The sequence below is a fragment of the Grampus griseus genome (genome assembly GCF_964374135.1).
Source record: "Grampus griseus genome assembly, chromosome: 6".
NCBI lineage: Eukaryota > Metazoa > Chordata > Mammalia > Artiodactyla > Delphinidae > Grampus > Grampus griseus.
The window spans coordinates 30476464-30499385 of record NC_139000.1 but is presented as its reverse complement, the minus strand read 5'-3'; the positions used below and the strand labels follow the sequence as shown (position 1 = coordinate 30499385).

The window sequence follows — 22922 nt, the reverse complement described above, 5'->3', positions numbered from 1 at the left end:
CTACAGAGTGAACTGATTGCTTGGTGATGGGAATGTGGCAGGAGGTAAGGTGCCCATAAACAAGAGTTATAGTGCTAAAGAGATAGGACTTGATTTCTCCTGAAATCCTGTGGTAATGTTTTCCTTGTAGGTAAGTATGGTGTGTATAAGAAAAGGATGCATTTTAAGAATATAGCTCTGGATTTTCACAACTAAACCTCTATATAACTGGCACCCAGCTTAAATATTACTGGTATCCCAGATTCTTCCCTTGTGTACCTTTCCAAATACTACACAACACACATCTTGTGGTGCCTCCACTTTAACTCAGGAAACAATGTGGAAGTGAATAGGAGGGAAAAAATTGGCTCTTGACCTTTTTAAGATCTGGGGATCTTATCCTCAGGAAGTTCCACAAAGTAAGCATTCAAGGGCCTGTGGTTTCCGTGTTAACTTCAAGAGTCTCAGAGTAGTACTACTGAGAGATTGTGGTGTCTTTAAGGCAGTGGGAATGAAAGGAGATGAACTTGAGAAATACAGAGTAAAACCTGATTGCTAATTGGATGAGGAAGGTGAGAAAGAGTAAAGATGCAAGGTGGGTTTGGGTGGTTGGTATTCTTACTAAAAGGGTCGGGGAGGACAGTGCACCTGGTATGGAGTAAGGAATTAATTACTAAAGTTTTTGAGCGTGTAATGTTTGGCTTATCTGTGAGACAGACATGTCTGAAAATAATTGGAGATGTGGACATGGTGCACAGGGAAGATCTAGGTTAGAAATTGATTTAGGAATTCACGTGTTTAGACACAGAACTGAATTAAGTAAGATTTAAGGAAAAAATAAAGCAAGAAAAGAAATCCAGAGATGGAATCCTGAGGCCCACTCTTGTTTAGTGGATGGGCATGATTCAAAGGAGACAGAGAGGAACAGCCAGAAGTATCAAAAACCCAGTACATAGTGATAACTAGGAAAGTGACCGAGAAGAGTGCTGCAGAGACATCAAAGAAAGGTTGAAGAGTGTCCTTTAGATTGGATTATTAGAAAGTCATTAATGAGTACTATAAGAACAGCTTCTGAAATTGGGAAGGGCCAGTTTTCAGAGGCTTAAATAGTGTCTGAAGAGTGTAGATCATCAATTCTCAAATACTATCAATTCATGGTGAAAAGTTTACTATTCTACATTCAAATGGTAAAAACAAGGACAATAGAGTAGCTTTGTAAAAAAGCTAAATTGAGGGCTTCCCTGGTGGCGCAGTGGTTGGGAATCCGCCTGCCAATGCAGGGGACATGGGTTCATGCCCCGGTCTGGGAAGATCCCACATGCCGCGGAGCGGCTAGGCCCCTGAGCCATGGCAGCTGAGCCTGCGCGTCTGGAACCTAGGCCCGCATACCGCAAAAAAAAAAAAAAAAAAGCTAAGTTGATTCAAGAACTTAATCTTTTTCTGAAATAATGCCCCCCTTTTAAAATAAAAAAGTCCTTTCATGAAATAATAGTAATTTTGGCCTGTTGAATGTATGTCTTTAGTTAAAAAAAAATGGCAATCCTTTTTTGATTATTCGTCTTACTTAATTTTACTGGTCTGTAAAAGGGAATAAAAAGTAGATTGTGAATATGAGGAGGGATATAGATCAAGATTAAAGAAAAAAAGTATTTTTCCATTCTGAATAGATAGCCAGTTGAGGGAGAAGTTGAAGATAAAGGAGAGCAAATGGAAATTGAGTTATTAGATAAGCAAAAATGAATTTTAGCACTAATGGAAGGATTTACTATGGAGGCTTTCTTCCTCCCATTTGGGAGAAAAGGAAAGAGGACAGATTTAGTGTCTGGGGGAAGGGGAAGAAATAGAATACACCTGAGATGACCCAATTCCAAAAAATAGTCAAATTCATGTTTTGAGAGTCAGAGAAGGAGAGGGGTGGCCACCATGAGGGGTAGAGTTGGGAGCCTTGTCAATAGTAAAATTTGGAGTAGCAATTAGGGACAATGGAAGAGAGAACCAAACAAAAACTTGAGGAGGGCTTGTGGGGTTTTGTTTAGGGCCCCACTAAAGTAAAAGACTGAACTTTAAATGGCATTACTCAAATTCCTTATGTGAATTAACACATGGAACAATTTTGAAAGAAAATTAAGGTTAAAGTAGATGAAGCAAAAAAATATTAATTAGTATATCTTTTGGGATTCTCCAGAGAATCAGAACCAATAAACCAATAGGATGGATGGATGGATAGATAGACAGATAGATAATAAGAATTGGCTCATGTGATTATGGAGTACAAGAAGTCCCATGGTATGCTGTTCATAAGCTGGAAAACTGAAAGCCAATGATGTAATTCACTCTGAGTCCAAAGGAGCTTAAGAACCAGGAGCGTTGATGTCCAAGGACAGAAGATGCATACCCCACTTGGGCAGAGGACAAATCTGACCTCATTCATTTTTGATTCAGGCCCTCAACAAATTGGATAATGCAAATCAGCATGGTTGAGGGCAATCTTCTTTACTCAGTCTAAGGACTTAAATACAAATCTCTTTCAGAAACACCCTCAACAGACACACCCAAAGACAATGTTTCACCGACATCCCTTAGTCTAGTAGAGTTGAAACATAAAATTAGCCATCACAGTAGGTAACAGTTAAAAATGAGGTGGAGAGGGTGTGGAGAAAAGGGGAACCCTCTTGCACTGCTGGTGGGAATGTAAATTGAAAGAACCACTGTGGAGAACAGTATGGAGGTTCCTTAAAAAGCTAAAAATAGAACTACCATATGACCCAGCAATCCCACTACTGGGCATATACCCTGAGAAAACCATAATTCAAAAGGACACATGTACCCCAATGTTCATTGCAGCACTATTTATAATAGCCAGGACATGGAAACAACCTAAATGTCCAACAACAGATGAATGGCTAAAGAAGATGTACATATATACAACGTAACATTACTCAACCATAAAAAGGAATGAAACTGGGTCATTTGTAGAGATATGGATGGGCCTAGAGTCTGTCATACAGAGTGAAGTAAGCCAGAAAGAGAAAAACAAACATCATATATTAACACATTTATGTGGAATCTAGAAAAATTGTACAGATGAACCTATTTGCAGGGCAGGAATAGAGATGTAGACATAGAGAACGGACATGTGGACACGGGGGGAAAGGAAGGGTGGGATGAAATGGGAGATTAGGACTGACCTATCTGCACTACCATGCGTAAAATAAATAGCTAGTGGAAACATGCTATAAAGCACAGGAAGCTCAGCGTGGTGCTCTGTGACGACCTAGATGGGTGGGATGTGGAGTGGGGGGTGGGAGGGAGGTCCAAGAGGGAGGGGATATAGGTATACATATAGCTGATTCACTTCATTGTATGGCAGAAACTAACACAGCACTGTAAAGCAATTATACTCCAATAAAAGAAAAATAAATAAAATGAGCAGGTGAGGGAATTCCCTGGTGGTCCAGTGGTTAGGACTCGGTGCTTTTACTGCTGTGGGACTGGGTTCAATCCCTGGTTGGGGAACTAAGATCCTGCAAGCCACACAGCACGGCCAAAGTAAATAAATAAATAAAATGAACAAGTGAAAGGTGTCTTTGGTGGCAAGAAAAAGAAATTACTGTAATACTCCATTTCTCTGTAATTTTGATGAGTGAGGCCTTTCACTTTCATCTGTCTTCCTAAAGGAGGATGTCATCAGCAAATCTAGGGGCATACACAGCATACCCAATTGAGAATATTTTCTTGCAGAGTAAATTTCAACTTAAAAATCTAGTTCAGATATTCCAATCATTTTTTGAAGTTACTGTTCCTAATTTGTATTGGTTATCCTTCCTTCTCCACCTCCTTCAAAAATGTTTTGTGGCCTTGGGTATGGTAGGGGTGAGCTGATTGGTTTTTTCCGTTTTTTTTTGGCTGTGTTGTGTCTGTTGCTGCGCGTGGGCTTTCTCTAGTTGTGGCGAGCGGGGGCTACTCTTCGTTGTGGTGCGCGGGCTTCTCATTGCAGTGGCTTCTCTTGTTGCGGAGCACGGGCTCTAGGCACATGGGCTTCAGTAGTTGTGGCTCACAGGCTTAGCTGCTCTGCGGCATGTGGAATCTTCCCGGACCAGGGATTGAAACTGTGTCCCCTGCACTGGCAGGTGGATTGTTAACCACTGTGCCACCAGGGAAGTCTGTGGGTTTCTTTTTAATTAAGGCCATCTCTATAACCTTGACGCACGGACAAACAGAAAAAGGCCAGATACATTTACTTTACTGCACAAATGGTACAAGTCCAATTAACATGTATTTTTTAAAATATCTTCCAGGTACTATGTTAATAGTATAGGTATTATTAGTTGCATAGTGGCATTCAGCAGTCCTTTATTCTCTTCACTGGGGAGTAAATAGCAAGTCATATGTATTCCATAGCATAAAGACTGGGTGTAAAAAAATCACCCAGCTTTCCAAGACACATAGTTTAGATACATTTTGTACGAATAAAACATAGTTCATATTTTTGCCTGTGCTATTTCCAGTCCAGGAGCCATGTTCTCAAGAACATACTTCTGATGTCAGTCCAATGACTAAGATAAACCTCTATATCACATTGACAGTCATTGTGTCCCTGGATCCAAGAACTGCACTCTGACTTCTTTGGCCTGTAAATTCCCCCAGGGTAAAACCAGGGCAGGACAAGGAAAAGTTGCAAGTGGCTGCATAAGAATGCCTTGACCTTGGATATCGTAAGAGAGAAGGGTAGAATTCTCTGACACATGAGACCTCGGGCTACAGCTTAACCCTGGTTGTTGTGAACTGCTGGAAGAATTGGTGCTATGGTTAGAATATGCTCTATATTTCACTGTGCCAGCATACTCAAAGGGCTGAGTCTATGCATGTATGTAAGCCTCTTTTTGAGAATTAGATGTAAAAGAATTTTGAATTTTCATTTGTCTCAGTGCTTGCCTCTCAAGTTCCAGTATAACAGAAACTTATTAGAATGCTAAATAGCTATGCTACGCAAGGAGAGTTTAGGGGTGTTGTTTTCCCCAATCTAAAGATGTCACATCCACTCACTGGCTTCCACCACCAAGAGGCTAGGTCCTATGTTGAATTGTTATGATGCACACTTAGCTGGCTTCCAGTTTCCTCCCAATCTTCTACATTCTAAAAACTAATTTTCAGCAATACCCTCTATTATGTTATTCCCTGCTCAAAATTATTCACAGGTCCCTATTTCTCATTACTTCAAGGCAAAACTTTTCATAAAATCCCTGTCCTATCTACCCTTCCACTCTACTGTGCCACTCCACTTGGCCTCACCATTTTAACCTAATTTCCCATAATTTCCCCAAAATACACAATCTGAACTCTAGTCAGGACACAGTTTTCATCTTCACTTCCACTCAAATGCCTGTGCCATTCTTCAAGAGCCAACTGACAGAGAAAAATATATTTATTCAAGACTTATATATCTGGCACTTTGCATAAAATATTGCTAACCTCACAGCAACGCTATTTTATAGATGGGAAAACTGAGACTCAAGATCCCAAGATCATATAACTAGCAATAAACTGTCTGCAATTCATCCCACCTCCTTTGATTTCGGCACCTTGCCTATGCCACTGTAATTTAGCACATTACTGTATACGATTTTGTTTCTTAACTGTATCCTTGCCTTCCTCAACACAGTGGTAAGCATACAAGGACCATGTAGTATCTTTACAGCACCAAGCATACAGTAGTGCTAAATCAATACTTGCCGACTGATTTTATATATGTCTACATATACTGACACCCAGTACTGAGTGTTAGACTATTTCAGGAGCCTTAGGACCGAGTATGTTACAGCTAGAAAACCATATATGAGTAATGAAAAAAGAGCTGTAACTGACTGTGTCGAGCTTTGCCATTACTCCTGTCTCAATTCATCCTCTCTAGAAAATAGGCTTAGAGAATTGGTAGCATTACATGAGCCCTCAGGGCTCTACTGAGCATGGATAGTTCATCTGTTACTCTAGAAGCATGGCAGATATTGTTCTAAGGACAGGGTTCACAATTTTTTTTTTAATTTTTAATTTATTTTTTTATATAGCAGGTGGTTTAAATTCTTTATCCAAGAGCTTTGAGGATATAAGTGTTTTGGAAATCTGTATCTTTCATATTTTAGAGAGCAAATATATGTTTATGCTATACATTGTATAACTCCCTCTATAGGATCTGAGTCAGCATCTAAGATCAGACACATCTCTGCTTCCCATCAAGTGGAATCAAGATGACAGCCTTGAGTCAGGGTTTGCCATCAAATAATTTCCTGCAAACTTTTGAGAAAATTTTTGGTTTTTACAGCTTTTTGGATTTCAGAATTGTGGACAAGGGATTTTGAACATGTAATTGAGATGTACTGATTCATTTAATCTCTCAATAACTTGCAATACTATTATTTTGGAGCTGAAGAAACTGAACCACAGAAAGGTTGTATAAGGTGTCCAAGGTCACATGGCTAGGAAGCAGCAGAGCCAGCGTTTGAACCTAGACTGACTCCAAAACCTGTGCTTTTCACCACCAAGAGTACTGCCTCCCCAGAGGACTTTGCAAATCACACTAGCCTAAGTCTCACCTACTGTTTATGTGACCTTGAACAACTGCCCTAGCACAATGAATGCCAGTTTCCTCCATTGCTGCTGTGAGTGAAATGTAGATGTCAGCTGGAGTCTTTTACCCCAGGACAGCTAGACCAGATAGTCTCGAAGTTCCATTCCTGATTTGCCTAAAGCCTGCTCCAAGATTTCTGCAAGTTTTAGAGGCTTATATTCTCATTGTCACAGTTGGCTTGTGCTTCTGCTAAATCAATTCACATTATGAATCATTATGAGTCATCTCAGCATCTTGTTTTTGTAAAGGATGATGTGGACTCATATGTGGAACTCAGCTCTCCCTCTCAAGAAGACAAATATGTTTATACGGTTGATATTTCTCCCGTTCTCAAAAGCCTTTTAGTCACTTCCCCACAATTCCACATTGCCCTAGCTTCTCCCTGCCTTTTCTCTTTCCCCTCCTTTCTCATTTCTTCCTTTCTCCTCACTCATTTTCCTGCCCCTTCCCTCCCTTCTCTCGCTCTTCCTTTGCAGAGCAAAACCAAATTCCTCTTTTATTTCTCCCAGCATTTAGTAATTTTTTCTTGGCCTCGGCTTTTGCTCCTTATGCCTTCAAGGTATCGACTTCTCCCAGTGAATTATCGAAGTGTTTTCTCACATGAAGGCAGTTCCTTTTCTAAGGAGTTCCTTCCCTTTTGTCACCCTGTGATGTCCAACCTAAATGTCACCTTCTCCCTTTCTGCAGCCAGCCATACTGACAGACTCTCCTCTACACTTCCCAACCCCCAGTCAATGGCATTTGTGTTTCTGGCTTAGCCACTCAAACTTAATTGTCTGGTATGCAAATACCATGGCTACCCTAAAGCTGAAACTTCTTTTAATTACTTTCAGTGCCTACTACCAGGTTTTATTTTTAGTAGGTGTTCAATAACTACTAGAATAAATCTGACAGTGTACCAAAAGCTAGGACGTAACTAATATATTCACTCAGTGATCACACAGTTAATAGGAACTGCAGTCTGTAACACTTGTCTTCATATTACCATGAGTGAAGGAAATTACTGGGGTTGAGGTTTCAAAGACAACTGTAGTGCTTTAGTCAGGAAAATATATCAGATGATAGCCAGGGAAAATGCATTATATAAATCCTCATGCTGAGTGAAATGTAATTCAGCCTTGACCAAAAGACATAAATAGCTCAGCCTTGATTATAAATTCATACCCAACCCATAAATGAGAATCTGAAAGGTTTCTTTACAACTTAGGGTCAGTGATGCTGAATAAGCTCTAGATAAAAATTTTCTGGCAGAAAAGCTTTGTCACACCAGGTGTTACCAGCATTTAGGACAGCTTAGCACATCAACTACTTGCTGACTGAGTGGATGAATACAAAAAGAAATGTAAAAGACCTATAGCACTGGTGGCAGAGGTATTGAACACTGCCTGTTGCCCTGCCCTTACCTTCCTCCATGGCCATGTGTCCATTACAGGAGAAAGAGACCGGAATTCTAATCTCTCAACTCTATCCTAAACCCCTAAATATATGACCATCAGCAATTAATTTTATTTTTCTATGCTTGGTTTTATCATCTGTAAAATGAAAGCCTTGGGTTAAATGACCTCTAAGGTAGGTCTGAATTGCTTATATATATATATATATATATATATATATATATATATATATATATATAGTAGTTGTTTTTAGACAATAGATATGTGGAAATAAAACACTCAAACATTGTAAGAGCATGTATGTAAAAATCTTCCCTGTGCCCCATTTCCAGGTCTTTTTCCTCAGAAGTCCTTTTGAACGAATTCTGCTTTATTATTCTAAATCATATGCTTATGCCTCTATTTCCTAATTTATTTACTCTAAATAATACCATTTATCTTTGTACTCTTCAAGACAAAGAATTTACTACCTTCTCCTATATCTTAATTATAGGTATGAATATTTTAATGATTTATATCCATTTCCCTTGTTACTTTAATAGACTTAAAGCACTGTTTTTTTTTTCAAAGCACTATTTCTTAATCCATCAATTTCAAGTAGTATCCTGACTCCCCACTAAGTAAATTAGTGTTCCCTTTGCTTTCCTTCACTTCTCCTCCCCCTGAATTTCCCACCTCCTGTCATTTACTTTTTTTTCCACCAAAATCATTACTTTTATATTGTCCAAAGTTATAATGTTTAAATTCTCTCTTGTAACTATGGTGGTCTTTAATGCTTTTTCTATAGGTTAATTCTGAAAACTGGAAGTCAATAAGGTATAATTATGTGAATATTTCTTACTGCAAAACTAGGCAGTGTGCTTGGATATGCAGAGGAAGATGCAGTCCTATGTCACCAACCTGGGCCACTTGAAGAGGAAATGCTCCAAGCATCAGAGTCACAGTGATTCTTTTATTACACTCCATATGTTGCTTGAAATCATTTGACATTGTAGCTTGCTTCACATTATGAATAGCTTTCATTTCTAAATACCCTCAAACTTGAAATCTAGCTTGGTAGTTCTCAAACTTGGCTGGAGCGTGGCCTGAGTATCTGGGTTTTTAAATTTTGGTTATTCCAATGAGTAGCCAAAGTCGAGGATCCTGACCACTAACATCAGTCGCGTCTGTGGAGTCTAAGGTAATGAAACATATTGAGCCCTTTGAAAGCAAGAGCAGAAAGTAAAACCTGATACAAACTGAAGGTTTGTAGAACATTTTATTTCTTTTTTGGTTGTAGCTGTCTCCTTCATAACCTACCACTGCTAGGACTGTTTAATAAGACACAATTCTCTGCACTCAGCTTATGAGGTGTTTCATTTGGTTATGTGGATGGACAGTTGATACTGTTTTAAAGTTTATTCTTTTCTTAGATGGATACTGTGGGCCACGGGGAGCTGGAAGTGTTGTAAGGAAATCACTGTGTGAAATTTCATCAGATCCTTGATATTCAGACTTAGGTTTCAATAACTGATTTTTTTCCTTGTGTCTAAGAACTTAACATGCATTGTGTTTCCAGTAGTTCCAACCTAATTTTGTCTAATTTCCAGGGTCAGTCGAAAGGTCGTTGTTTCCTTTCTGCCCTCCTACCAAGACACCTAGAAGCGCCAGAGCCTGGCTGGTCGGCCTCAGATTCTAGTAGGTATAGCAGGCTGTGAAGAGCGACTGGGTAGAAGCAGCACCAGAAGAGCCCGTGTGAACATACTGTCCTTTGGCTGCCTGGCAGTTAGCCTAAAAAACAAGTGTGAGAGAGGAGACCGAGTTAGAGCAACCCTCTGCTTGACCCTCTTTGCTTCTCATTTGAAATCAGCTTCACCTTCATGTGAGTTTTCTCTGTACAGTGATTTTGCTAAATATTGCTGCTGATACCATTCCTTTCCTTCTATAATGTTACTTCCTTTTTTTATCCCAGTTTTCTGAGCATTTCTCAGGCAAGCCTGAGGTTTGTGTTACTGAGAAGGTTTCTTTTTAGTACTAACAATATTGCAACAACAGTACTAGAAATTCAAGTTAAGAAACTTCTCACTCATATAGTGATAAGGAAACGGAAATTTCAGTCCCAATTTGGGAACCTTGGAATAGTTGAAATAGTCTGCTAGAAAACTGACCAGACATAAGGTCAAGCATCAAGCAGATGCAGCTAAAGCTTTACTATAGCAAAAAAAATTTTTTTAATACATTTTCCATTTTCTACCTATATTTGTCCATAAGGATATGTAATTTTTATGTAGTTGTTATCATAATATCATTTGATACCCTGTGTAAATTCCAATTGAAGGTGAGTTAAGAATTATGAAACCTGTAATAATACTCAAATGCCACTTAGCAGTACCCCGTCTTCAAGTCTCTGTTGCTATTGTCCAATCTCTCCAGGACTTATTTCTACATCTACAGTGATTTTCAAAGTTAGGTTTCATGGACTTAAGCACTTGTTAGAAATGGAAATTCTCTAGCTTGACCCCAGAGCTTCTGAATCAGAAACTCTGTCGCTGGGTCCAGCCACCTGCGTTTTAACACGCCCTTCAGGTGATTCGGATGCATGCTCAAGCTTGAGAACCGCAGCTCTAGATGATAAACTCAGCATCCCTTCTTCTGTGTGGATGACCCTTCTGAGCCTTACTTTCATAATCCCTCCATCCTATTAGCTGTATTAGCTTCCCCCTCATCAGCCACACACCAGCACAGCCATATCCATCATCATAAGATAAAGCACTACTGTAAAATCTCACACCTCTTTATGCCCCTGAGATGATTTTTTTAGCTTCTCTGTACCCTTCCTTTCCTTTAGTGCCTCATCATCAAACTTCTGGCTACACCTGATTCCTTGCCCAGTCTCCTCTGTCATAAGCAAGCCGAATAAAGCTGTCAATCAAATTTTGGTACTGTTTCATCTCCCTGTTAAACTTGGATTCTTCAACCCTGCTCTTTCCCATTTAGGTTGATATGAATCTTGCTACATGCATAAGAGAGCTATTAGGAACGTTCAGGATCTAAGTTAATGTACCACAAACTCTCATTTCAGCTGCATCTTGCTTGATGCTTGGCCATAACCTCTGGTCAATTTCCTAGCAACTACTTCAACAGCTATTCCAAGTTCCCCACTGTAAAGACTGAAATCTCCATACCCTTATCATTCTCAACAGATGGCCTCACCTGTAATCAGTGATCAACCATTGCATCTCTCCACCTCTACAGACCTGATTCCAAACCAATTCTGTCTCTTCTTTCCTATCTCTCCCTCCTTTCTAAGACCTACTCTGCCACCCATATTTAATATTTAGTCTCATGCAGTACTGTTTCCTCTAAGTCCTTGTCCTCTTCTAATCTTTAATCTCTCCTCTGACTCCTTCTGCTTCACAGTTAAACGTGACAATCTCTCCTATCTGGCTAAACTCTAAGCTCCCTGAAGGCGGTGGCTGTGTCTGCTTTGTTCACCCCAGTGCTTGGCTCCTAGTAGGTATTCAAAAAGCAATTTTAGTAGCTAAATAATACCATCTTTTGTCCTCATTGTTCCTGGTAACCTTTCTGTGTCTTTTCCTGACAAGCGTCTTGAATGGGCACCTTTCCTTTACTGACCCTGTTTTGTTGAGGGTCACTGATATGCCCCTCAATGACAGTATCAGCCTTTTCTCTGCCTTAATTTTTAATCTCTTTGTAGCGCATTGTTGTTGACCTCTTGAAACTTCATTCATTTGTTCCCAGAATCCTTGGTTCATCTTAATGTATTATTGCTGCTTGTCTTGGTGGCTTCTCCTCTTCATCTTCCCAAAATAAAACGTGCCCCAGGTTCACTCCTTGGCCCTCTCATCTTCCCTCTAAAGTGTCTCTGTGGAAACTGTCCTTCAATCTACCATCATCAACTGTACTACCAGTGCAGATAATTCAAAACTCTGCAGCCTTAACCGTCCTACTCAGCTCTAATGCCACATTTGAAAATGCATGGTAGACAACTCCCTGGAAATACCTTCATGGCCTGAAGAAAGCAATGCAAGCAGGCCCCAAGTATCCACTTGATCAAGTAGATAAGAGGTAGTAGCATCTTACCAGGGCCCTCTTCATAAAAGCCTCCTGGGTTGCCTTCTTGTTTGCAGCCTTGCCACTCCAGGCAGCCAGTGCACTGGCCTGCAGGGCCCGTCCATAAGAGAAACTTAGTTTCCAGGGCTTTGGTAGAGGGCAAAGGTTGATAGCATTGAGGTTGAGAGTAGCATCCTCTTCACTCATGCCACCAGACAAAAAGCAGATGCCTGGAAGGAGAGAAGCCATTCCACTCCACTAGTCCCAGTATGTACCCTGCTTGAAAAAGCAAGGAAGGAGCCTGAAAGAAATGTAATGTCTCAATCTTTCCTCCAATTGATTTGCATGGGACTAGGTTGGAGAAATTAGTTTGCCTTTGTTGAAGCTAGTTGGACTAAGGAGAGAAGGGCTTTAGTAAATAAGAGGGCAGTGAAATGTTGAGGAAATCAATGGATTGTGTGCATTTGGACAGACTCAGCATAGGTGGTATCACGGAGTTCAAGAGGGAAGTGCTGGCTGCATGTGAGATATCAGAGGTCTATTTCATGGCTAGAAGCAGACTACTCCTGGACAAATGCAAATGCTTATGGCACTCCTTCAAAGAATAAGGACTAAGACCTCAAGTCAGAGAAGAAAGAAAACCTTACCAGGAACAGCTGCAGGAACAGTACGGTAGAGAGCTGTGACAGTGGCCATTGCCACCTGCTCTGGAGTATACTTCTTGGTGGAGGCATGTCCAGCAGTCACCATGTTGGGCTTCAACAGGGTGCCCTCCAAGTAAACATGATGGTCATTCAGGGCCTTGTAGACAGCAGCCAGGACCTGAAGGACAAGAGGCCCAAATAGGTGAAACCTAGAACCAGCCGTAGAGTTACCTGACCTTGACACTTCTACACTGCAGGGACGCAGGATGAAGGAATTCCCATACGTTACTTGGCCAAAGCTTCCCAACCAGCCCCTAGGCTCAGTCAGGGTAATGCCTGCAAACCATAGCCATTGAGCACAGCCAAGTTGGCCTGTCCCTGCTGCCCGTCCCCTAACTGCTCACCGCATGGACTACCAGCATGGCTCTGCTTCCTAGAGGCCCTTCACTCCTTCCTTCCCATTACTCCCTTTGGTCAGTTAAACCTGCCTTAATTTAGTTAGTTGGGGACATGTAAACTGGCCTCCATTCTCCATCCCCATAGAAGCTGAGTGATCATAAAAATAAACATTTTAGAGACAGAAGTGCTTTCAGATCTCATTTCAGTCCACCTCATTTTGCAAGAAGAGAAACTGAGGACTCTCTTACTCTCTTACAGATATATTGTGGCTAATTTAAAGTAACATGTGAAAAAATTACTTTCTAATTATATTTTCTCATGGGAGCCTCAGCTTATTTTAAAGTTTCTTAGTTTAAACATAATGGAACTGAGGTCCAAAAAGGTAGTATGACTTGCCCCAGGTCCCACAGCTGGGACCATGGATGCTCAAACCCTAATCTTGGTAATGCAGTTCCTGTGCTTTTTCATAAGGAGTGTACCATGTGCCCAAAAAAGTACAAGGTTTGATAATACCTCTTTACCTTCTCAATGCTACACAATGATTCTAACTGTAGAATACCTCATATATAACAGCTGATATATGTTAAGTAACAATGGTCGTTTAAAACAGATTTTTCAACTGGCATTGGGACCTTTATATATAAGACTTACCTTCTCAGTAACATACTGGCAATGTTCCATGTCATGGTCTCCATCAGCAATTACCTCTGGTTCAACAATGGGTACTAGCCCATTCTAAAAAGGAAAATGGAATGGACAGAATGAAGCTCTGTTCACTAGGATCCTTTCTTTAAGAAGCTATTTAACAGTTGTAATTGGTACAAGGTTGACGCTCTTATGGAGATATACATATAGGTGACTTAAAGGCAATGAAATTTAATGGGATGTCTAGTAAGCATTTGTGGCTTAGCCAAAAAAGAACAGTGAGGGAAAAAAAGTTTTCCTGGAAATGGGGTAAAATAAATTCAATTTATTTTCTTAATTTCTATATCTTATTCTAGAGACTAATCTAGCTAAATCAGAACCTAGCTGTCACCCTTTTAGGGCTGTCAAGCTTAAATCACCAATAAAGATGCCTCTCGTATGAATTAACTAAGGAATTCAAGCAGAGTTTACAATTCTGACTGGGAAGCTCCAAGTACCCAGAACTCAGGTAACCTCAGCATAGCACCTGCACAAGCAAATCAGACTTAACCTGGATCCCAGAGACACTTCAACATATGTTGGAAACTTTAGCATCAAGCTACCATCCTCCAAGAAATTATATGAATTGGAACCAGATCAAAGCTGTCACCCTTGAGCTGGGGACTTAAGAGGATCATGTCCTTGGATGCGGTGGAGCATAGACAAGCAGATGCCCTGCCCTCAAGAGCCTATGCTTTTAAGACTCAGTTTACAGTGCTTTGGTAGAGGGCTACACTTGATGGCATTTGCCTTTTGGACTCATAGTTGACTTGTGGAACCAAATCTTATCCTACTACACCTAGTAAAAGCAGTGAAAAATGCCATCAGGATATACTGGTGAGAGAAAAGGAGGGGGATCATGTGTGGTTACAGTAAAATTAGGAAGATGGGCTTTGAAGAAAGCTTTCGCTTCCTGTATTTTAGCCCAAAGGGAAGGAAAAGCACCTGCTGACAGATGCTGGCATAGCGGGCCAGGGTGTTGGCATTTTCCTGGATAGCAAGGTGGGATGGACACTGGTTGTCAATCTTCAGCACAGCACGCCACTTCCCAAAGTTAGCACCATCTTTCTTATACTGAGCACAGCGTTGAGAAAGGCCATCAAGCCCTGCAAGTCACGAGAGAGAAAGGCTTCTTTGCACCCCTGACCGCTGGGGCTGCTGATAAAGTGAAGTTCACCCTTGGCTTAGCTTTCAGTCATACAGCTTGAGGACCCAAGACATCCAGGCAAAGAAATATTACATCCAGCAAAGAAATGAACATCCCAGTACTGAGCCAAAAGACCTGGGTTAATAAATATGGTTTTGATATATAATGCATATTGGATAAGAAGAATAAAGGGAACTAATATTTATTTAGTACTTACTTTGCTCCAAGGCATGATTCTAGGCATTTTGCACACCTTATCTCATTTAATAATCATAACAAACCTAATAGCTGTTATACTGTTATGACCTAATAGTCATATTACACAACCTTCACAGTTGTATATTCATTTTGCAGATTTGGAAACTGAGGCTCTGAGAGGTAAAGTAACTTCACCAAGTTTGACAGAGCTGGGATTCAAATTCTGCTTAGATAATCCAATGCTATGGTTCATACTTGTCTACTTGGGCAGTGATGTACCTTGCAAAATTATATAAGCAGTAAGTGATGGAAGCAGCATTCAAACCCAAGTGTGTCTGATCCCACAGCTTTGACTCTTTCCTCTCTACTGATGCTAGATTTTTCTAAAATAATATTCCCAAGTATAAAATATCTTCTCTGTGCAAGACACTGTGATAAGCACTCTATGTGCATTGTCTAATTTAATCCCCACAACTATTCTGCAAAGTAGATATTGTTATCCCATTTTAACTGAGACTCAGAACATTTAAGTGACTAGCCTGAGGGCACACAGTTACTAAATAGAGGAGCTGGGGCTGAAGAACAGGTGTGTGGCTCTAAAACCAGTGTGATAATCCATATTTTGTTTTCCCTCAATCACTTCTTTGCTTCCTTCATTTCTGGCATACACTGGCATGATTCATATCAGTGGGCAATGTCCTTACCTTGAATGGTGGTTTCCTTGTTTGTTCCTGCAAGGGGAGCACCTCCTTGGTCTAACTGTGAATATAAATAATTAACAAGTTATTAGCAGGTGTCAGGTATCTCAGTAAAACACAAGCAGAGCCTTTGGTGCTAGATATTAGTTCTCATCTTTCACAAACCAAGGAGTTGAATTAGGAAGGTATTGTATATTAGGCATTCAGGGGACACAACTCAGTCCATAGCAGAAGGGAAGTTACCTGGAAAGAACAATGTAAGACTGTCAACCCTAAGAGGAGGGAAAGTATAGAAAGCACAGGGCTGGAGCTTGGAAAGTAAGAAGTAATCTCTTAGTACCTGGGATGCAGAGGTGCCATGTAAGAGCCACTTCCTTTAAATTATTCATTCATTTATTCAAGAGACATTTATTGAGCACTGCACATGCCAAGCCCTATGCTATTACAGGAGATAAGAAGAATAAGGATGCAGCCTCTACTCTCAGCATAACAGAGGCTAAGGTCATGAGCCCAAGAGGTAGACAGTCTGGGCCTGAACTGGCTCCAATTTTGCCTTGCTGTGGGCAAATTACACTAGTTGTAATTCTGTTTTCTATCCTCATCTCTAAAACAGGGATAATAACTGAGTTTACCTCCAGAGGTTGTGAGGAGGAGTAAATGAGTGCTTGGAGTTGTAAGCACTTGACAAATACTAATGATCACTCGAGAAGTTCACGTAGTTTTGGAAGACCCAGTTACAATAGAACAGTAAGTGTTTTAACAATAACAGCTATCATGAACTAAATAATAAGGGTGTGACAGGGACTGTTTCACAAACTCATTTCATCCTTATAAGAACCTGATGAGGAAGGTACTATTATTCCCATTTTAGAAATGAAAAAATTGAGACACAAAGAGATTAAGTACCTCGTAGAAAAATGGTTGAAGGAAGAGGGTACTGGAAAGGTCTAGAAGAGGATCTGGTTTTCAGTGGGAAGGTGATGATGGAAAGGAGTGAGAAGAGCAATTAGATGATGAGAGTGGTCCTCGTGTTGGCCGTGACTCAGCCACTGTGTTGGGAGTGGGCCTGTGGTGAGGTGGGAGCGAGACGCATTCACCTTGATTCCCACCACGATCCCTTTTTCCTTGAGGATGTCTCTGAACAGCCTTCCTTGGCTGTCCTTCTGGTAGAGGGTCTCATGGAAAAGGATCACGCCCCCGATGCTCTGGCTGATAGAATCATCCACGGTGAAGAGGATTTCGCGGAACTGCCGGCGGTTCTCTTCAGTGTTCTCCACCTTGATCCTCTGCAGGCGGCTCCCCATGGTGCCTATGTGGGTGAGTAAAGGCAGCATAAGGAGCAAGCCAGGGGCTCCCCTGCCGTCCTCCTCCATGCCAACTAGTGACCCTCACCAGGATGGACAGCAACACTGTCTTTTTTATTCAGATCATCAGAGTTCCTGCCTCGTTTTCTGTCTCCCCAGGGAAAGACTGTTGTTGCTGTCAGGATGCTGATGAGGAAGTGCATGGTCTGGTCGTGTCAGGGTCAGGGTGGAAGCCACCACAGGGTCCAAGTGGGGCTGCACGGCCCTCAGGCCTCTCTGGTCCAGCCCTGATCTGACTGGATATACAGACAGTGGAAGGAGGGGTAGGGCAGGCTCTTGACCTCTCTGGCTTCCATAATTTTATGGTGGGCCATGCAGGCCACCGCAGCTCTCCCATGTGCCATCCTGAGCTGCTCTCAGTCACAAGCGCTGCCCTGTTCCTGATGTGGACGTTTCCCTGCTCTCAGTGCCCTTCCTTGGCTGACTTTACACTGACTTGTCATTAGCGGCAGAGGTCTCATCCTGCTTACTGAGTTCCTGGCCTTGCTACAGCTTGGATTCAAATGATCCCTGGCAAGGGGGTCTTAAAATGGAGGGCTTGAGCTTGTTTGCTTGGTGTTCAGAAATGTGCCTTCTGGAACGACAAGACTCAAAAGGTCTATGCTTACTGAGTCTTCCGCTCCCACTCCTGTGCATATAAACCTTTACTTCCTCTGAGAGGAAAGAGAATATGATTATCAAGTTGCCTTTGCTAAGTGTAGAATCAAGAGTATGGTTGTTGTGTGATGCTTCTTGCACTCACCTACAGACTCATCTGCAGCCAGGATCCCCTTCCCACTGGCAACAATGCACTGGGCAATTTCTGAGAGCTCCTTCTTCTGTTCTGAAGTGAGGGCCGGAAATTGGTAGGCCATGGTGACAGGTCTGGAAAAGAGTGCAGGAGAGTTAGCTGTGAACAGAACTGTGGGTCGCTCAAATGGACTCATGACCAAGACAGCAGGTGTGCAGAAGAGCTCCATAGGCCCCTCTGACATTTCTGGTCCATTTCCACAACTGGCTAAATAAATGAGGTCTGTTCTGTTTTGGGTTTTTCCCCCTTAAGCCTAAGTAGCTGCGATTAGCCATAATGGATGAAGGTGGGATGACAAATTTCATGGTGATCCTGAAAAGAATGCCTTTCAGGAAACTTTCGGGATCACTGATCCTGAGACCGAACCAGCTAATGAGTATCCACTTAAATCTGACAAATAGAGGGCATGGCAGTAATTGACTATCTCTTTATTCTATGGATTCCTGGTACCATCAGGGGTTGGATGGCTTGAGGCCAGGACAGTGAGGCTTTCAGCCTCTGCGGCCATTCCTCACTTTGCTCTGTTAGCCTGTAGTCCCCCCAGAGTATTCTCTAGGCAGCAAGCTTGAGAGGAGAAACCACTATTTGCCCTTGAATTTAACCTCCCTTCAACTTTGAGACATAGAGGGTGGGGTGTGTCTCCTTTTTCTTCTATTCAACCACCTATGAGACCGTTTGGGGCAGATGCAGAGGATTTTCCCTAAGCATTTCTGGGCTGGAGATTCCCGTTAGCTCTAAGGATGCTGACATCACATGTTGATTCCTGCTCCAGTAATTCGCAGCTTCACTGCTTTAGCAAGGAGAGACTGGCTCAAAGATCCCCTATCCAAGCAAGTTCTTAGCAGTGGTCATTTGAAGGGGATCATTGCTCGTGTTCGGCCGCCACTTTGGGCTAGTCTTGAAGATGCAAGCTCACAGGACTCTTATCTTGGATGTAGAAAGAATGGTTTTGCATAGGTTGGATTATCAAAGAATAAAAATGGTAGTAAAGATTATCTTGAGCGATTTCCTATCCAACCCTGTGGACTCCTCCTTTCCCCAGCCTCCTCTCCCCTCATACACTCATACACAGGGTAGATGCCCTGTGTCTGCTTTCTACTTTCTGGAAGCCAAGGGACACCTCAGTTCTCTTTTGATCCATTCGACAATGAGGTAACCAGGACAGGTATTATCTTCATTAATTAATGAACAAGCTAAGATTCCGAGAAGTTAACTGACTTGTCCAAGGTCCCAGCTAGGATGAGGCAGAGTCCCCCACCCAGTTCTCCTTCTCATGGCAAACTGATTTCTTCACATTTTCTGTATCCCTTCAAGGTAGGCTCTCAGAACTCTGTCCCTTGATATGAGAAGTCAATGGCTACTGAACTAATTCCTGAGACGGTATAACTAATGGTGCTCTTACTGTGGCTACTCTCACTTCAATACTTAACCCCAAGGAATGGAACCACGATGCTGTCATTGGGGCACCAGGACAGGTTAGTGGGCAATGATTTCTAAAGATGATTTTCCAAGGCCCTTCACATCCCAGCCAACTGAAGATAGTATTTCTTCTGTTGATATATTAATTTCTAAATTGTAGTCAGGGACTGTTAGCTTTGGACCTGGCTACCAGATCTTCATGGCAGATAAAAGCCAACCTGAGGTTGGTAACCTTCAGGCCAAAGTACAAATTTTCTCTCAGTTTAGATATCTGCACAAAGGAATTGACAACTACCAAAAAAATAATGATGTTTCCTTAATAAAACAAAAGGAAAACATAGCCCAATAATAGCAAATGATCATTTATTGCCAAGCACTCTGCTAATCGCTTTACATGCACTATAAAATTTATTCCTCACAATAATCTCAAAAGGTAGTCAGACTTCCCCCTTCTCCCACCCTCTGCCATGTAATAGATAAGGAAAGAATATAAGACAGTTTAATTATTTGTCCAAGGACAAATAGCTAATAAGGCACAAAGCTGGGATAAAAGGCAGTACTAGTACTCCCTCTTTCAAGTAAAGAGTGAGACTGGTGAAAGGAATTGGCCTTTGGATGACTGTAATGTCCTTGATGACACCCCCAGAGTACCCAAAATCATTGGGCTGTGGATCATTACCCCCACATCACATTACCAATTCATAAATATCTGACACGTTCACATGGAAGTAGATCAGACAGACCTGGGCTCAAGGACCAGCTCTGCCTCCTCTTCACCGGGACCATGGGCAAGGTGGTAACTTCTCTGAGTCTTAGCTTACTATGGATTAAATGGCTATAATATCTGCTCTGGTTGTCTCACTGCCAAATGGATCACATGTAACCTGTGAGCACCCTGCTCATTGTAGTTGCTCAGAATATATTTGTTGAATCGCATGATAAACATGAAGAGGCTTTATAATGCATTATGAAAATGTCAGGTATCAGTATTTCTCTCTTTTTTAATTTAAAAAAGTAATTGCCTAAGGGACTTCCATATTTCTGTTTACTACCAAGCTATTTTCTTCAGTCTGAGTGTGCTGACTCAACCAGAAAAGAAAAACAGAGAAAAGGTCAAATTGAACAAATACTGTTTATGAGAAGTTAAACTTCTACAGAGGGATTAAAGTTCTGTACCACATCAGCACAAATGTTGCTTTCCTGTTAATCATAAAACAGGGTCACAGGCCACTGTTCACCACTGGAAGAGAGGAGGCCAGCTGGAAGTGGGCAATGATAGAGAATGATTTCTGTGCCCCTAAGCCTCTGCTTACTGAGGTCTCAAGCCAACTTTTTAAAAAGTGTGACAGGAAGTTGTTCGCATTATATGATTAAGTAAAAAAATAAAGCAAGTTTCAGAAAAGTATGCAATGCATAATATCACCCTTTTTTTAATTAAAAAAATGGTATACACACATACTGTTCATGGGTCTATATAAGCAGATAATAACCACACTGAGGTTACTCCTGGGGAATGAAACAGGGTGGGGTGACTCACAGTTCACTTTATGGATTTTTTGTAACGTTTGATTTATCAGTGAGTAAGTTTATATACTACATTATTTACTTTACATAATATATTAACAGGTAATATTGATATATATGCAAATCTGGGAGAAGGTTGTGAGTACAAACATATATGAATAGAGGGCAACCACAGAAAAACAGAGCTACAAGTGATCTCAGAGATATCTGTATCAACCCTGCTAACTTTAGAGATGAAGAAATTGAGGCCCAGGAAGAATATGTCTGATGCCCCGTCTAAGTTGTGATGTTTCAGGACTGTAAATCACATGCTACTGGCTTATGACTCGGAATTCTTTTCCCAATCCTTCTTTAGCAGAATAACAGATGAAATCCTATAGTATAATTCTTTCTGCCTTCTTTGAAGAGGTTCTGTGAAAATATAATAATTTGTAAAATACCAATATTTAACTCCTGGAGAAATATAAGGGAGTAGAAAATCCATTTGCTTCTCCATGTACAAGGCAGATAGATTTTCAAGAAGACATACATGAAGGGCTTATTCACTGAAAGCCCATGATTGTCAGGCACTGCATGCAGCACTTTTTTATAGACAGATGCAGGAAGATGCCCACAGCTTCGTTACATATCTGATGCCACAGTGGTAAGTACAGTGAGATGCTCCAGAACAGCCTGCTCCTTGGAGCCTTTGAACACACATGGAGCAGCTCAGAAAGAGACCTGAGTGTTGCTCTCTCCTCTAAATTGGCACCTAAGCCAAAGGAGCTCCTAGGTTTACAGCAGCTACACTCCATTCCCTGCCCCAGCACCTCAGGTCTAGTCTGGGCCTGGGTTGTCTGCAGATGAGCCTTGGCTAAAGTGATGGTGGCAGCAGCGCTAGAGTCCCTGCTGGATCCACATCAGCTAACGGAACCCTAGGTAACTATGTAAAGAGAAGTTTATTTTAAAAGGCAACATATCCTCACCTATTCTTCAGATAGTAGAACAAATGTACCAAAATACATCAGCAGCTTTTGATTCCAAATATCTGAAGCTGTAGGATCTTCGAAGTAGGAAATGTTACAGAAAGTATCAAACAAGGGAAAGTTTTGACAATTCATAATCAAAGGACGACTATACTCTGTGATGCCTGTTCCATTTTCTCGTTTGAGCAGTGGGTGAAGACGAAGGACAAAACAGGCCAAGAGTTCATTTCTGTGACAAAGAAACTTCAGTGCTAGTACTAGTAGGTGTGGGAAGAGAATGAAGAAAATGACATAAGGCGATAGATAGTAAATAAATCATCGGAATAAGCAGTTGTTATGGAGGGAGTAGAAATGAACAGGAATCTCAAACACTGAGTAGAACCCAACCAAACAGGAGTATTCAAGATGTTTTTCCTTCGCCAAAGCCTCAGAAGAGCCCTCCTACAGGTAACACTGGTAGCTGGCATCAATCCTGAGCATTTGCCACCACTCAAAGAGCCAGGGGAGGTAGGGAGAAAAACAATCATTTCAGCAGATCACCACGTTTTCAGCCACCATCACATTTTTCCTGAAAACAAAAGCAAACAAACTTTCCCCTCGCCGGGCTTAGCGCTATCATTAACCCCTGACTCCCTGGTGCAGTCCTGAGAGACAAAGGAAGTTCTTTTACTTACAGTCTGAGAGAGGAGAGTGCTCTTAGATCTATCAGAAGCTGTGGATGAGGCAGCAGCTGCCAAACAGGAGGAATCTTCAGGAACACACAGTTTTTATAGACTTCTCACCCAAGGGTTTTTTTTTGTTTGTTTTGTTTTTTGTTTTAACTTTTACCCTCCCCTTCCCACCTTGGCCTGGTAGAGAGGTGTTTAACCAATAACTCTGATTGGCTCATAAACAGCCAATCCTTCTAATCATGCTCACACACTCTCTGTACTCACAGAATGTTAAAGCTATAAGGGACACCTGGAGACCTTGTAGTTCTCAATCCAGACTCTTCATTTTACAGGTGAGGAAACGGAGACACAGAGGATTAGGATCGATA

At 41.4% G+C, this 22922-nt stretch overlaps 1 protein-coding gene across 1 annotated transcript; it reads right to left on the bottom strand.

Moving 5' to 3' along the window:
* Positions 1-9237: 9237 nt before the first annotated feature.
* Positions 9238-22681, bottom strand: ALDOB (aldolase, fructose-bisphosphate B). The gene is made up of 9 exons (XM_082656013.1): positions 22558-22681; positions 17928-18049; positions 16919-17130; positions 15828-15882; positions 14724-14884; positions 13746-13829; positions 12699-12873; positions 12082-12281; positions 9238-9768 (listed from the first exon to the last, which is right to left on the bottom strand). The coding sequence occupies exons 2-9, from the start codon at positions 18037-18039 to the stop codon at positions 9673-9675; spliced, it is 1095 nt and encodes a 364-aa protein (XP_082512139.1). The 5' UTR covers positions 18040-18049; positions 22558-22681; the 3' UTR covers positions 9238-9672.
* Between the last annotated feature and the right edge of the window lie 241 nt (positions 22682-22922).

What these genes read in the sequence shown, in the direction of transcription:
- ALDOB (XM_082656013.1), bottom strand. Translation starts at nt 18,039, where the DNA reads ATGGCCTACCAATTTCCGGCCCTCACTTCAGAACAGAAGAAGGAGCTC. An exon ending in ATGCCAGCATCTGTCAGCAG is followed by an intron (nt 13,830 to 14,723) that starts GTGCTTTTCCTT and finishes TTTCCTTTTTAG; the next exon opens with AATGGGCTAGTACCCATTGT. An exon ending in GCCAGTATGTTACTGAGAAG is followed by an intron (nt 12,874 to 13,745) that starts GTAAGTCTTATA and finishes CTTGTCCTTCAG; the next exon opens with GTCCTGGCTGCTGTCTACAA.